This window comes from Fusarium proliferatum, assembly GCF_900067095.1.
Source record: "Fusarium proliferatum ET1 genome assembly, contig: FPRO_scaffold003, whole genome shotgun sequence".
Lineage (NCBI taxonomy): Eukaryota > Fungi > Ascomycota > Sordariomycetes > Hypocreales > Nectriaceae > Fusarium > Fusarium proliferatum.
The window spans coordinates 1,814,414-1,829,060 of record NW_022194792.1 but is presented as its reverse complement, the minus strand read 5'-3'; the positions used below and the strand labels follow the sequence as shown (position 1 = coordinate 1,829,060).

The 14,647-nt window shown below is 47.7% G+C and overlaps 5 protein-coding genes and 1 non-coding gene across 6 annotated transcripts; 2 read left to right on the top strand and 4 right to left on the bottom strand.

Annotated features, from left to right (window-relative positions):
- Positions 1–1,041: 1,041 nt before the first annotated feature.
- FPRO_06453 (reductase) lies at positions 1,042–2,031 on the top strand (the record flags this gene model as incomplete). The annotated part of the gene is made up of 1 exon (XM_031228632.1): positions 1,042–2,031. The coding sequence occupies one exon, from the start codon at positions 1,042–1,044 to the stop codon at positions 2,029–2,031; it is 990 nt and encodes a 329-aa protein (XP_031078949.1).
- Positions 2,032–3,108: 1,077 nt separating this feature from the next.
- FPRO_06454 (uncharacterized protein) lies at positions 3,109–6,400 on the bottom strand (the record flags this gene model as incomplete). The annotated part of the gene is made up of 4 exons (XM_031228631.1): positions 3,109–3,149; positions 3,197–4,090; positions 4,133–6,086; positions 6,134–6,400. 4 exons carry the CDS (start codon positions 6,398–6,400, stop codon positions 3,109–3,111), a joined length of 3,156 nt encoding a protein of 1,051 aa, XP_031078948.1.
- Positions 6,401–6,904: 504 nt separating this feature from the next.
- Positions 6,905–8,023, bottom strand: FPRO_06455 (putative endoglucanase IV; the record flags this gene model as incomplete). Its single annotated transcript, XM_031228630.1, has 1 exon — positions 6,905–8,023. One exon carries the CDS (start codon positions 8,021–8,023, stop codon positions 6,905–6,907), a length of 1,119 nt encoding a protein of 372 aa, XP_031078947.1.
- A 1,735-nt stretch (positions 8,024–9,758) lies between these two features.
- Positions 9,759–10,534, bottom strand: FPRO_06456 (uncharacterized protein; the record flags this gene model as incomplete). The annotated part of the gene is made up of 2 exons (XM_031228629.1): positions 9,759–9,882; positions 9,933–10,534. 2 exons carry the CDS (start codon positions 10,532–10,534, stop codon positions 9,759–9,761), a joined length of 726 nt encoding a protein of 241 aa, XP_031078946.1.
- Positions 10,535–10,957: 423 nt separating this feature from the next.
- On the bottom strand, positions 10,958–12,662 carry FPRO_06457 (uncharacterized protein; the record flags this gene model as incomplete). Its single annotated transcript, XM_031228627.1, has 3 exons — positions 10,958–12,318; positions 12,367–12,493; positions 12,543–12,662. The coding sequence occupies 3 exons, from the start codon at positions 12,660–12,662 to the stop codon at positions 10,958–10,960; spliced, it is 1,608 nt and encodes a 535-aa protein (XP_031078945.1).
- An 827-nt stretch (positions 12,663–13,489) lies between these two features.
- tRNA lies at positions 13,490–13,604 on the top strand. The gene is made up of 2 exons: positions 13,490–13,526; positions 13,569–13,604. It is a non-coding gene (tRNA).
- Positions 13,605–14,647: the final 1,043 nt, after the last annotated feature.

Here is a 14,647-nt window from a genome sequence, read left to right as displayed (position 1 = left end):
TACCTCGACTCAAGGCCTCATTATCGCTTCGCATCGCTATCTTGGAGGTGCTGGCCGAGAAGAGTCCGCACCAAGTGGACATGCAGTGGAGATGGGCTTTGGCGGTGCCTGTTGTTGCACGGGAATTAAATTGGAGAAATTGCAGAAGGGGTTCATTTCTGACATCATCCCTGTCTCCACTGCCGAACAGGGGCCTTAGAGTACCCAGAGGACCCTAGACTCTGTCGTCGACCGTCTTTTTAGGGTGGATACCGTTACTGAAGAAAATACGGCTAGAGCGGGTATTGCTAGTATTCAGCCTCTCGTCTCGAAACGTAAGGGACGTTCTCAGAAGGATCGCCACTTGCGGCTCCAATTTTCAAGTGATAAGATTACTTTTATCAACTCTTGATCCTCTGGTTGGTCGCTGGATGTTTCCCTGACTCAAGTATTTGTCCACGTAGCTCTCATCCTCATCTCCTTGGGCGAAAACTCTACATGCAGTACATACAGTGCCTTAGCTGAAGCGAGGGGCGATCAAGTAACTGTACATATCGGCACAGAACGGCCACCTACAGTTCTTGGCAAAACGGAACAGCCCTGCAGCCTCAGTAATTTTTCCCATCAAGGTGAAAATTCGTTACTGAGAGACTCTCGCATCTGGTCTAGCTTAGCCTTTCTAGAAGTTTCCCAAATAAGGACATGACGTCAATGTCCATCTTGACCCAAACTCGCCTCGCGCGGCGTCGGCGAAAAAAAACATGACCATGGATAATGGATGACAGCCACCTCATCAAGTACATACTGTACTGTACATACAGTAGGAGTAGGTCAAAACGTGCCATCCTTACAATTGCCGTCGCGCAGGTATAGAGTTTTCAGCATCGGTAGGTACCTCTCCACTGACGAAACGTCAATTGAGATATTTTATCATCAATTTAATCCCTTTAAAAGCCGTTCATCTGTAAAACTGCCCCTCACTAGTCAAGATTCTCACTCCCTATCTTTCACCTACTCACATACCCACCACTCACTCCCAAACTTCACCCCAACATCTACACCATGGCCGTCTCAAACAAGACCACTTTCACCCTCAACAATGGCGTCAAGATGCCCGGCCTGGGCTTCGGCACTTTCGCCAACGAGGGCGCAAAGGGCGAGACCTACGAAGCTGTCAAGTGCGCCCTCAAGGTCGGCTACCGACACCTTGACTGCGCCTGGTTCTACCTCAACGAAGGTGAGGTAGGCCAGGCTGTGAGGGATTTCCTCGCCGAGAACAAGGATGTCAAGCGTGAGGACATCTTCATCTGCACAAAGGTCTGGAACCACCTCCACGAGCCCGAGGAGGTCAAGTGGTCGTTCGAGAACTCCCTCAAGAACTTTGGCCTCGACTACATTGACCTCTTCCTTGTCCACTGGCCTATCGCTGCCGAGAAGGATGAGGATTACAAGCCCAAGATCGGACCTGATGGCAAGTACGTCATCAAGAAGGATCTCACTGAGAACCCCGAACCCACATGGCGCGCCATGGAGGAGATTTATGCTAGCGGCAAGGCCCGTGCTATTGGTGTCTCCAACTGGACCGTCGAGGGTCTCAAGAAGCTGCTGTCCTTCGCCAAGGTGAAGCCAGCTGTCAACCAGATCGAGATTCATCCTTTCCTGCCCAACGAGGAGCTTGTCAAGTTCTGCCAAGAGAACGACATCCTCCCCTCCGCTTACTCTCCCCTCGGATCCCAGAACCAGGTCCCCACGACTGGTGAGAAGGTCCGCACCAACGAGACCCTCAACGCCGTCGCCGAGCGCAGCGGCAACACCCTCGCTCAAGTACTTCTCGCCTGGGGTCTGCGCCGCGGCTATGCTGTGCTGCCCAAGAGCTCAACGCCCTCTCGAATTGAGAGCAACTTCCAGGTTCCCAACCTGTCCGACGAGGACTTTGAGGCTATCCAGAGTGTTGCCAAAGGCCGACACACTCGCTTTGTCAACATGAAGGATACTTTTGGTTATGATGTCTGGCCTGAGGAGACTCCTGAGAACGGAACTTCTGCTGTTTAAGTTATGAGATTATGATGAATACCCTGATGGATGAAAAGAATGGCAAGGAAAAGAGTGTATTATAGCGTTTGGTTAGCGGGACAAAAGTTAGCATGAGAGTCATTCCGCTGTTTGGAAAGATGAAATTGATCACATTTCAAACAAATCTGATAGTAACTTTTGCGACTCCGTGATGCATGATATGAAACCCGCTGCAACACCATGAACGTGAACATCTTACTTCCTTCAATGAGAACCACTCGTGCTTGAGAGAGGAAGAGTTCAGACGTCAAATAATCACGATTTGACGACAAATTCAAACTAAGCTGCCATACATTGAGCATCTGTCGTTATCGGGATGGCCTCAATTCTCGGCAAGTGTGCCGATAGGATCTATAATCTCATCAACGATCTACAAAATCGCGCCATATACAGCACGCACCCTTGATCTACCTCGGCGAGATCTTGCATATGGTTATCCGATAGATCAACTCCCGTATAGGTACTTCTTATCATCGACCAGTCAAATCAGTCCTCACATCTCAAAAAATGACATCTTATCATAAGCATGGACCAGCCTCTGACCGCTCTTCATGAGGGACTTTAACGTCCTGTACCTTGTTGAATTGATAAGGTTGGCCATGTTTAGAGTTGGCGACTTGGCGACTTGGCATATACGTCCGCAGATAAGCTTTCGCTGACTATCTTCACGAAATAGAGAACATCGAGTTAAAGGTGCTGGAAGAATAATGAGGGGTCCAACGAATGTGAGCTTCATGCCACAGTGGCGATAATCTTCTCTTACAAGTCCTGCACATTTTCGATCGTGACCAAGGTGACAAATTTCAAAATTCCGTATCAAGTAAGTCCACCTCACGTCAAAACGGTACGATGAGGGACTTGTGAAGTTGAATTATCTGCGGTAGGAGGGTTTGCGTTGCTGTCTTGGGGTTGTGACGACCCAACTCTCGTACTTTTGGACCTCAACCTAGCTTTTGTGCTGAGCGATGTCATGAACAGTAAGTACAAGAAATCAAGGTAATTGTACATATTTATTTCCTTAAATGACTATAGAACATAGCACCCTAAGACGGCACACTAGAATCCAAACATGTTCTCATCCTCCACGTAACCCCAATCTATCAAATAGTTAGTAACAAGTCACTAATCGCAGAATTAAACTTACTATCAAGAGCAGGGAGTGCAGCCTTCTGTATCATCGCCGGCGGACCGCACAAGAAGACAGCACTCTTCTCAGACGGCTCGAACAGACTCTCCTTGATGATGTCCTCATTCACATGGCCCGTCTTCCCCTTCCAGCTATCATCAGCATGACTCAGAACATGAGTGACTTTCAACTGTCCATTGGACTTCTTCTCAAATTCTTCAAGCTCCTCTTTCAGCAAGATATCAGCCTCTGTCTTATTGGCGTCCACGACTCGGATTTCCGTCTTGTCGTTGTTGGAGAGGAGGATACGTGCGAGAAGGGAGTAGCCTGGTGTTATGCCTGAACCACCAAGCACGAGGGATACACGATCGAAGTGACGATCTTTACCCTCGATAACGAAGTTTCCGTTGCCGTTGTACACTATTTCTCCAGTTGGGCCGCGAAGCTCGACTTCTTCGCCTATGGGGATACAGTCCAGGATGTTGGAGAGTGCGCCGCCCGGTTGATTGTCATCGGGGAAGTAAGTCTTGACCGTGAGCTCAAAAGTGCCGTCCCCATCTCGAAGAGACTTGGCACTTCCATTGGTCATATTGTCACCCGGGGCCGGGAGGAGTGGCTTCGTGGGTGTGTAGGAGCGGATGAGCATCCTATCCAGCATATGGAAGCCAATCTGAACATGCTGGCATGTACCAAGGCCGAGGATGCTTTTACCCTCAGGTAGTTGAAAAGTGTAGGCCCTTGTGTCCTGGGAAAGATTCTTGCGATAAATGAGTTTGACTGGAATCCATCTGTGCTTTTGCAGTGCTAGATGCTCGTCCTTGTTACTTGAATCGGTTGCGTCTTTGGCAGCGGCCTCTGCATTTTGTTTGATGAAGTTGGCGGCCTTTTCGGTCACGACACCAAGAGCACATTCTGACACTCGTTAGATACACCTATAAAAGACTGTAGACTCACCTTTGAGCTTCTTGTAAGCGTAATCATCATGGATGCTTGCAAATTCATCACTTGTCTCCTGATGGACCTTACCAGCATGGCCGAGAATGGCTGCAGCGCCCCCAGGATGCCATTCAAGTACACTAGTCGCATCGTAGACCTTTCCGTCGACTACAAGCCAGCAGTCATCTTGAGTATTATGCTTCTCAATCTCTTCTCGGGTAAACTCCTTCTCAGGCGCACCAGCCTCTTGCTTCGCTTCCGCAATTTTATTCTCAACACTTGGCTTCATCCATCCACCATCTTTTGTGGCTGGCTCAACAGGGTGTCTGAACAAAATCGAAGGTGTTTCTGAGTCATCGTCCTCAGTGATCTCTGGGCGTGCGGTATACCAGCAGTTGTTCATCATACCCATAACATTCCAGTTTGGCTCCCTTGGCTGCGTGTTTTTGAACACGTTGAAGCAACGTACCATTATACTCTTTGCACGGATAACATGGGAAATGTCAACGTCGACATGCCAATGCAGCCAACTCCAGAACTTATTTCCGTGACGGATTGGGTAGTCGGGGAATTTGCGGATGCAGTACAGCCAAGTTGCTCCGTCGTCGAGGGAGACTTCAACACGCTGAACTTCGTGCCCTCCACCATCGTACGCATAGCCCTCTATGCGATAGCTCTCCCCCTTCTTGGCTCTGTGCAAGGGAATCTTCTCACCCTGTGCAGGCTTGACGATGACAGAGTTGAGGTTCTGCTCATTGCACGCTGTATCGGGATGATGAAAGAGAGCCTCAGCGAAAGGACCGTCTTTTTCCGTGACAAAGGATGGAAGAACTCGATTATCCCATATATGATAGTAAGAATCATTCTCCTTCTCACTTATCCAGATCTTCTTTAGCCACTTGACATTCCTGCCGCCAACAAATCCTGGAATGATAACACGAACGGGATATCCGTGATCAGGCGGCAACGGAACGTCGTTCATCTCGTAGGCTAGAATGACGTCGTTATTTGGAGATATTGCATGCTCAAAAGGTATGCAGGTTGCATATTTTCCCTCGCTCAAATCATCAGTGCCTTCAAAGTTGACCCAATATCGCTTATCGCCCAGACCCGGAGGTTTCTCAGGAACACCGTTCGCGAGGAGTACATCTCGAAGAAGGGGTCCTTTCCAATAGGCGCAACTCGCTCCTCCAGCGCTCCAATTGAAACCCTTGCTCTTCTTGATCATGTTGAGTTCCTTGCGTCTGTTTCCATCACAAGCAAGCGCAACAGCGATATTGATCGTATCAAACTCTTTCAGCTCATCCATAGAAAGTGTCTGAGTTTTGCCGTCGTAGGTGATCTCCAACTCGTGGAACTCCCAGAGAATACGCGGAACAGGACCGTGGTTTCGAACATAGTGAAGCTCGTTAGGCGTGATTAAGCCAGCCTCGTACAGTTGTGTCAATGGAGCCTCAGCATTGAGAGGGTGCTTTCCAGTTAGACGGATGAGATCCGGAGAGCGGGGAAGCCAGTTGTCTGGGCTGAACTGGTCCTGTTCGTCGATTGAGATCTGCGTGAGATTCTTGTGCTGGGGGGACTTTCTCTTTCCGTTGTTCTCTCTGAGGTGTTGGATATACTTCTTTTCGTGCTCCAATGCTCTGAGAAGGGCTATCTCGGCAGGTGTGTACTTGTCTGAGAGCTTTGGCTTCTCACTCGATTTCTTTTCCTGTTTCTTTGCCTCGTTCTCTTTGTTCTTTGCGTACGCATCGTGATGCTTGTCTTTATCCGAGGAACGTTTCCACTCATGCTCTTGCTCGGGCGTATCATCCTTCTTATCACTCTTTGCTTCTTCCTCTTTTTTCTTGTTCTCTTCCTCCTGCTTCATTATGTTTGCGGGCCATTGCTCTTTATTCTTGACCCAATCTTCAGTCGCGTTGAGAACATATCTCCAACCAAGTGATCGGTTCTCTGGATGTCGAAGATGGAAGTCCTCGAAATAGTTAGCTTCATAGCTCACTCAACCACACAAATACTGACCTTTTGGTTCTCAATCAAGTCTCTGAAATTGATCAATTCTCCACTCTGGGCTCGCTTCTGAAACGCAAGATACTTCTGCTTCTCTCTCACCACTTCCTCTGTGTACTCATCATCTTTATGAGTAAGTCCAGGAAGTCGGTTATTGCGATCTCTGAAGCCAACGCGGTGCTGGTGCCCAGAAACCCAATCCGGCTCGTTCCGGATCTCTTCAGCCGTCGACCCTGGATGGGCCTGAACTTTGACAACCCAAGGCTTGCTGTGAGGCATACTTTAAATCTCTTGAGGGGATGTTTACAGATCAATGGAACTGAACCTTGAGCGTGGTTTGACAATCTATGAAAACCCAAAACTTGACGCTTTTGTAATCTTGACTCCGCGGAGAAAGCTAGACATGACGTCGATGATATCCAGAACAGCACAAGCTAAGCTAAATTGAAGAATAACTGACTAAGATCAGAATTTTAGCCCTTGTTTTTGACTTTCATATCCAAGAACCATGATCTGATACTGCCGGTATTGCCGGAGGATGTTGGATGAATTGATCGGGGACTGACGAAAGTCGGCCAAAGCCGCCTACTCTTAAGCTCTTCTCAATTTTATAAGTTTATCATAAAGTGATTGAATTTTCAATGAGTTTTGAGACACTACGATAATAATTATGGTATTTCATAATGATATAGTTTTATAGTTCTTATTGTTAACTAGTGGCCAGTTCAAGCAAACATTACAAAGAAACGGAGTGTGCTGCAATCTATCGCAGAACCCTTTCAATCAAAGACATTGCGAGTAATAAGGATTGAGAACCTTGCAACTCGAGCCCCATTGACACACTGTCGGTCCAGTGTAGTCTTTACCTCCGCATTGGCTGTACTTTGGAAGACCTCCTGTAGCAGGACCGCAGATAATATCGTCGTCCTCTGTGGGCTGTGGTGTATCCTTCGTTGTGCTGGACGAGGAAGACCTGCTTGTTGTTGAAGTCTTGAGTGTTGTATCTCCTCCAACAGCACTGCTGGTCGATGTCGAGCCTCCCTTTGATGTAGAAGAAGAAGCTTTGCTGCTCGTGCTAGCTTGGCTCTGTCCTGGCACAGTTGCACTCGATGTTGCAGTTGCAGCAACAACACGCTGAGAAACTGTAGAAGGGAGGCCAGGAACCAATGTAGGGCCGGGAATCTTGTAGGACAAAGGTGTTGTATAGAGGTTGAAGAGGATACCAGGATCGTTGGCCTTGTAGAGTTGTGTGCCCTTGACGCCATCTGGAGCCAAATCTCCGTCACCAGTGACTTTGAGATTAAAGCACTGGGGGTAATTCTGTGCTCCATTAGGCTGTCCAGAACCGTGCAGAGCTATAATCTCGTGGCGAAGAACATAGTTCCCAGGAGCCAAGGTCTCAGGGATTTGAACTGTCCAAGAGAAGCCAGTAGCTATAAGCACGTCAGATGCCCACTTGCCGTTTTGCATCGACATATCAATGAGACCTTCTTGACCAATCTTGAAGAACTCAAGATCGTTCTTATCAACAGTCTCGCAGTCTCCAGGACATCTCGCAAGATAGTCAATCACAGGTCCGTGGTGTGAGTCTGGCCACGTATTCCATTGAAGAGTGATCTTGTCACCTGCTGCAACGCTTACGTGCCCTTTCCCAGGTCTCGCCGCTCTGTGGCAGATGATATCGGGGTCTGAGAAGGAGTTGGGCTCAACATAGCCATTGTCAGTGGCACCATTGGTCCAACCGACGACAGGAGGATGATTAGGATTCCAGCTCATCTCTGGAGCAGAGTAGCCTCGAAATGCAACACCGTTTGTGACAAGCCAGTCTACATGGCCGTGAGCAGCAACTTGCGCGGCTGAAGTCGCGAAAGCGAGAAGTGAAGATGTCTTGCGTGAGAGCATCGTAAAGTTGAAACTGACTAGCAGTAAAGAAGATATGAAAGAAGAAAGCACTTATGCGTTATGATTTATTTTCCTTCATATGATTTTCTTTCGAATATTATATATTCTTGTCGTTTTGTTAGCCAAGGTACCCTGGAATGGCAGATGGTCTCGACCGGCTTTGTCCCCCACCACGTTCTCCAGCGACATTCCCGGATGTGGACAGCTTAAAGCCTCAAATGCCAATGTCTCAAGGACAAACGGAGGTCTTGTATCATCACGCGTTTCAATATATTGATTTTGTGCTGCTGTGGCTTATCGAGGACGCCATGTCTCGTTCCTCGTGAAGTGCTTGTGTTTCTCGCGAACAGCTCCCTCACCACAGGACTGGCTGTCCTTTTATAACGGCTCAGGACTTTTGACAACACTAATGGTCATTATATTTCTGCTTCGAATAGCTGTTGATAAGCTACAGTCAAGAAAAAAGGCAAGAATAGATGCTGATCGATTAGATCTGACTTGCCCAGCATATCGTTTCTGTCTGGACTAACCGGTATCACAATCCTTTAAAGACACATGGTTAAATCTAAGCTTAAGCCACCATGGGCAACATATTTGACTCCAACTGAAACGTTCCATCGGTCTTGAATCTCTTCGCTAGAGCTTTGCCTGGTATCGTGGCGCTGTTTAAAGTGTGGGTTTGGGCGGGAGATTGACGCGCTATGAGACGCCGGATCGAGCTTGGGCCTGCTTTGTTGGAAAATGCCTGATGGACTCAGCTTTGACCTAAGGAATGGTGGGTGAGACGAAACATTGGATGAATAACATTGTAAGCGATAAGTGTATTGTCAAGTTACGAATTACCGAAAGCGTCTTGCCTGGCCATAATGCCCCTGGGGAAATCCTCCCTTGGGTTGAGGGATATGAGCTACCACATTCCAAGCCCCAACGGGAATTCCCTGACCTCGAGGAGCAAGATGCCTTGAAAATTTGAGAAGGGTGACAAAAAGAAAAAGCTGGTCCAAGGATTCGCAAATTATAAACTAAATTTAGAAAATTTATCCTAAAGTCTTCTAAGCTTTGCCATGGCCTAAGATGTAGGCCCCAAGTTTATCTGCCTCCCTAGCCTAGGAAACCACTCGTAAAAGGCCTCCAGGGGCCAAAGGCATATGTTCTCCCCTGCATATCTCCTGTAGCCTCACCAAAAACGCCACTCAGCCATCATCTAGAGTCGCAAACGGGAGCGTTCGGCCGCACCCGTCCAAGACATGAGCCCATTGTTTAAACATCTAGATTCAATATTGTCCAGCTTCCATTCTAGACGGGTTCACAAATACTGTCCTTCCTCGGTTAATTTCTTGGCGAGTGCCAGATGTCTTAGACTTCCAGCAAAGCCACTGGAATGTATTGGCTAAGATATGTGACGGCAAGCTTTCGCTAACTTTAATGCCAACTTTATCTTTATCCTTGTTTGTTTCAAATGTGACAGGAACAAACTCTTAGTTTCACTTTGGTAAGTACGGTTATTGACAGCCAAACTGGTGCTGTTGGATGTACCTTCCTGGACGCGACGCAAACGTCGACGCTGAAGAATGCGTAAGGATTCCTGTGGTTGGCTGCCAATGGCTAGCCAGTAGAGTATCAAGCTTCTCACCCCCAACGACCCAGACAATGGTGACACTTGGATATTGTGATTCAGGCGAGAAACGAGCATCATTGGCAACATCTTTCAGCCTCTTTAATCATTTATAACTGCTTAAGAAGAAGCTTGGATGATCTTATCTGCCATCTCGCTCAAAGTATCCGACATGACATCCATCTCCCCAAAGATATCCACACAAGGCTCTTTTTCCAGCACAGAACAATAGGCACTCTTGAATCTACAGTTCATCCATTAGCAACAGCAAATAAGCAATGGCAACTCACTCACCCAACTTGCTTAGCTGAGCTTACGTCCCACATATGGGCCGCAGCGAACCAAAGCTCCTTTGCTTCCTTCAACTCCTCAAAGGTCGAGGCATATGCCTTGAGGTCCGGCTTGCCCACTCCAAACGAGTCACAAGACATCAAGTGTTCCTTTGGAAATTCAATCCCCGCCTTGTCAAAGTACCCAAGCACTCTGTCGAAATCTCCAGCTGTCAGGCCACGCACAGTGAATCCCGCTGCGCGAAGCTTATCAAAACATTCCTTGAGATCAGGCCTCGGCTCAAGTTCCATGTAACCTTGGGTAATATTCTCGATATCAGCTTCACTGGCGAAGGAGCGTGGCTCCTGGATGCCGGCAAGCCAGAGCATGCGATAGAAGAGGGACGAGAACAATTTGTCGAATGCGACGTATCGGCCAGTTATAGAGAGATATGTATATTCTCTCTCTGAGGCCTCTAGCCAGGTGTTCACGAGAAGACTGGGCTTTACATTCTCGGCCAGCAGCTTGTCACCGAGTTGCTTTTCGACTGCTTCGGTAAGCTTGTCGTATGAGACACAGGTCCCGACGATGTCGAAGACGACGTACTTTCCATTGTTAGGTGACATGTTGCTATCGGGACAATAAAGAATACTGAAGATGAAGAGTGAGAGCGAGGAATGAGTATCTGTTATCAGTCATAAATAGGTCCCTCTGTGTTGACTCACGGCCCCTCAGTCTAGTGATGCAACCTAAAAGTATCTTAGATTCTCCGTAATCGGGTAGTAGTATCCGATATTTGGAGCTGATAAGTTAGATAGTCGGATGCGACAACCGTTAGTTAACTCATGCGGGGGACCGGGTCAAGGAACCGAGAGGTATCAGACCATACAATAGCAACTTCCATGTTTCTGTAACTTACAGAAAAATCATTCTGAAACACTATTTATTCATTCAAGACGCTCCGGACAGTAGAACGATCGAACACATAATGCTAGGTAATACTTCACATCTCTTTCCTCATCCGCAGCCATGCACGCCATCCTACCATATCAGGCCCAATGCCCATGCCGAGTTGTGCAGTAACAGCATCGCAGAACTAGCGCGCTGCCGTGATCTTCCACGTACGTCCCAAAGTCGGCACCGCAATGGCGGCACTCGTCCCAGTCGTGCATTGTCTGAATTAACGCATTCATCTTGTTGGTGATCTCCCATTTTCTTTCAACCTCATTTTTCTTCTCAGTTCTCGCCATCTTTAGTTCCCTCTTCATCTCCTCTCGTCCATTAACGAGCGCCGAAATTTCGCTTTTCTGTGCATCAATAGTTTCGCGCATTCTGGCTCGCTCCCCTAGAGACATGCCAGTATTCCTTTGTCTCTCCAGTTCAAGGTTCCTCTTGATCTGAGTGACTTCTTGCACTAGAGTTGCTGTGCGCTTTCTTTCTGTCTCGAGGGCCTGTGACGCTTGGGTGAGCTTGGTGGTCAAGTCTGTTGTCACCTTCTGCTCGTCTTTGAGGGCATTTCGAACATCGTCTCGTGCAAATTCCGTAATGCTGACCCTGCTACGTCTTTCGAGTTCGAGTGATTTCTTGAGGTCGTCGTTCTCTTGTGTCAGAATCGACGACTTTGTCTTCTCCTTAGCCCATCTGGCCCTGAGCAAGCCGGTCTCGGATCTTGTAACTCTGAGCTCTCGTTGGAGTGTGTCGATTATTTTATCGTCTTCCTCTGCTTTAATTACCGTTGAGGATTTCTTGTTCGCATCATTTGTTCCATGTCCATCACGCTCCGTGGAAGCGGGCTTTTTCGCCGCAACCTTCTGGAGTTCTTCCTTCTCTGCTGTTAAGGTCGGCACCTTACTCCACAATAAGTCTCGCTCCGCAGAAATATTCGCATGGCTCTGTCGCAGTTCTTCCTTCTTGACTGAAGAAGCAGATATCTGCTCTCGGAGTTGGTCTCGCTCACTGGAGACTGATATTACTTGTTGTTTGAGAGAAGAGACTTGGAGTCGGAGGGCCCCAATCTCGGTGGAACTCTCTTTCTGGCTCGGTGGGCCCGCTGCTAATTTCGTTTGATCTCCCTTTTGTTGGAGAATATTGTCTTGCTCTCGAAGCTTGGGATGAAAACTTTTGAGCATCGTCGCATGGTCGAAGCCGTTCGAAGTTGTCAGAGAATGCAGGTGCCCCCTCGCAAGAGTCACAAGTAGCTTTTGCAATTCATCGTCTTTTGACTTCAAGACAATGGCGGCAGTGAAAAGGAAAACCGAGTCAAACCATTTCCCTCCGAAGACCTTTTGGATGTTGTCCCTGGCTAGCTCGCATAGCTTGGGAATGCCATAGTGAGTTCCGATGGCGCAGATTTCAAGGTGACATGTTAATACATCGCGCATGAAATGCTCCGGCGTCGGTGAACCTCCAACTGATAGTGGTTAGCCTCAACCATAAACGACAATGAGCGACTTCATACCAGCTTGCAGCACACTGGGAAAGTTCCTTCGGTCAACTTCGTAACAACCAGACTTGAAGAATTCAACCATACAGTTTACTGTGTCCAAGGAGAAGTCTTTGATAGTGATAACCGGATTCTGAGATATCTACACAGCGTCAGTGTCCCTGGAGAGTATGAGCTGCGGGATATCGCACTTCTTGAGCGGCATCGAGAGAAGCTGCGAGCTTCGGAGACTGCGCTCGCGCGATAGACTGTGGAATAGCAAATGCAAATCCCTGGCACAGAAAGGTCAAAGACAAAGATGCTTCTCCCATGCTGGCAAGTATCTGTTGTCACGCGGCTGCAGTCTTATAGAAGAATGGCGTAGACGAGACGGAGAAATTACAGGCGATGAGAATACAAAGCGTCGCTAGAAAAAGGAGAAGTTGTTTTGGTGATGAAAGAGCTGAAGTGGGGCTGAGGCAGAAAGGTCATTACCAGGGAGGTAGGTGGTAGGCAAATTACGGTTGGCACTGGCAGCACCTTCCCCATGCTTGACGATAGCGCTCCTGAAATTTGCATCACCTGATAACGTTCGAACCTCGCTGAGATTGAGATGGTCCTCGCGGATCAGATCGGAGAAACAAGTCATGACCAACGGTTAGCTTCACTACAGCAACTTACTCTGCCTACATTCGAATGCCAATACAACATGTTTCATAGGAAGAACTGCACGGACAAGCTATGTTTCTCAACCTTTCCAGAGCTAAGTTTAGTTGCAATAATTCGTGATGCCATACAAGAAAACTACTTTGGGGTTAGCACACGCACACCCAGTTACTCGATGACTATGCTGGCAAGGCTTCCGGCAAGTCGAGAGACAGAACGTGATAACCGAGTTGCATTGCGAACCTGCCCACGTAAATACGTAAATTCATCTCAGCGAAGACTTGCCGCTATCTCTCTATATGTAACGTTAAGCCTTGAGTTCTGCTCTTGTTGACACGATTCACGCGTTACTTTATTATCGAGAATACACCCATGCTGCAGCTCATTCCTGATCCCCTGGCCACTCGAAGTATCTTGATTGCACCCTAATGTTAAGCCTCCATCCCTATGGTTCATATTAAAACTTAGCTGGATCATTATCAAAAAACAACAATGCTGGGTGGTGTAGTGGTAACATCTCCTCCACGATGCCGATTCGTCGGATCGTTCTGTAGCTTGCTATGAAGGGTTGAAGGAGGGTGCCGCAGGTTCGAATCCTGCCCCGGCAATCTTTCTTTTTGTATTCTGAGGATTTTTTTTGCTACTGTTTCTATTTTTCTGTCTCTCCGGATGGAGCTGGCTGCATGAAGTCTTCTGGTCTATAAGTCTGCTAATACGCAATGCTATTGTTGGCGTCCAAGTCAGCTTCGTTCAGCAACGAGCTACATAATTTGTCATCTCTCGCTGATATGTGATCTTATTGCCATTTCAAAAGACTCATTCATGCAGCTAAGCAGCTTCCTCTATTGTTGCATAGCCGGAACATGAGCGATGGCAAAGCTTTCTCGTGAATCGGTTGGCACTGCGGCGACAGGATCAATACGTTATATCTTGAGGATAAACACCGATGATGCTGTTGGTAGCGAATGCATGGCGGAGTTCTGATTATGAAATCGAAGGAGAGGGGCTTTGTCCTTGCACTTTGAGAGCTTGACTCATGTTATAGGAGCGTCTTCTGATAATGATCATCAGCTATGAAGGTAAGAGGCTGTTTTCAATCCCAATGGAGGAGGCGCACTTTGACTTGTCTCTGGGGCGTTGACGGAAGACTGGGGTTGTGGCAGTCAATGGACGTCATTATTGAAGCTATACTTCCAGATTCAAGCGATGACCGAGCGAGCCACTGCACCCGCGGCTGTAAGAATGCCAACTAACGTAGATTTGATTCAACAAGGAAGTAACACATGGCCATACAAGTCTTGTCCATCTATTACTGTTAGAGAAAGGACTTGTCCGAATCCGGTCGCGGGTGCAAGTGTAACAAAGATTACAACATTAACGTTGGATGATCGCTTTGTTAGTGCCTTGCAGTTTTGAACAGTGTAACTTGCCAATCACATAAATAATCGGCTGGATCAGGCATGTTAACCTCAAGACACTTTCTTTGCTGGCCAGAGTTTGAATGAACTACGGCACTGGAGATTGCTTGCAAGATCGTATGCAATTCGGAATTCCTTCATGCATTGGAACTATCAACCGGCTTTTCAAAGCTACATCCTCCATAACTCTGCCACAGGGACTGTTTCGTCTGGTGTGGGCATGTGGCAAAGAA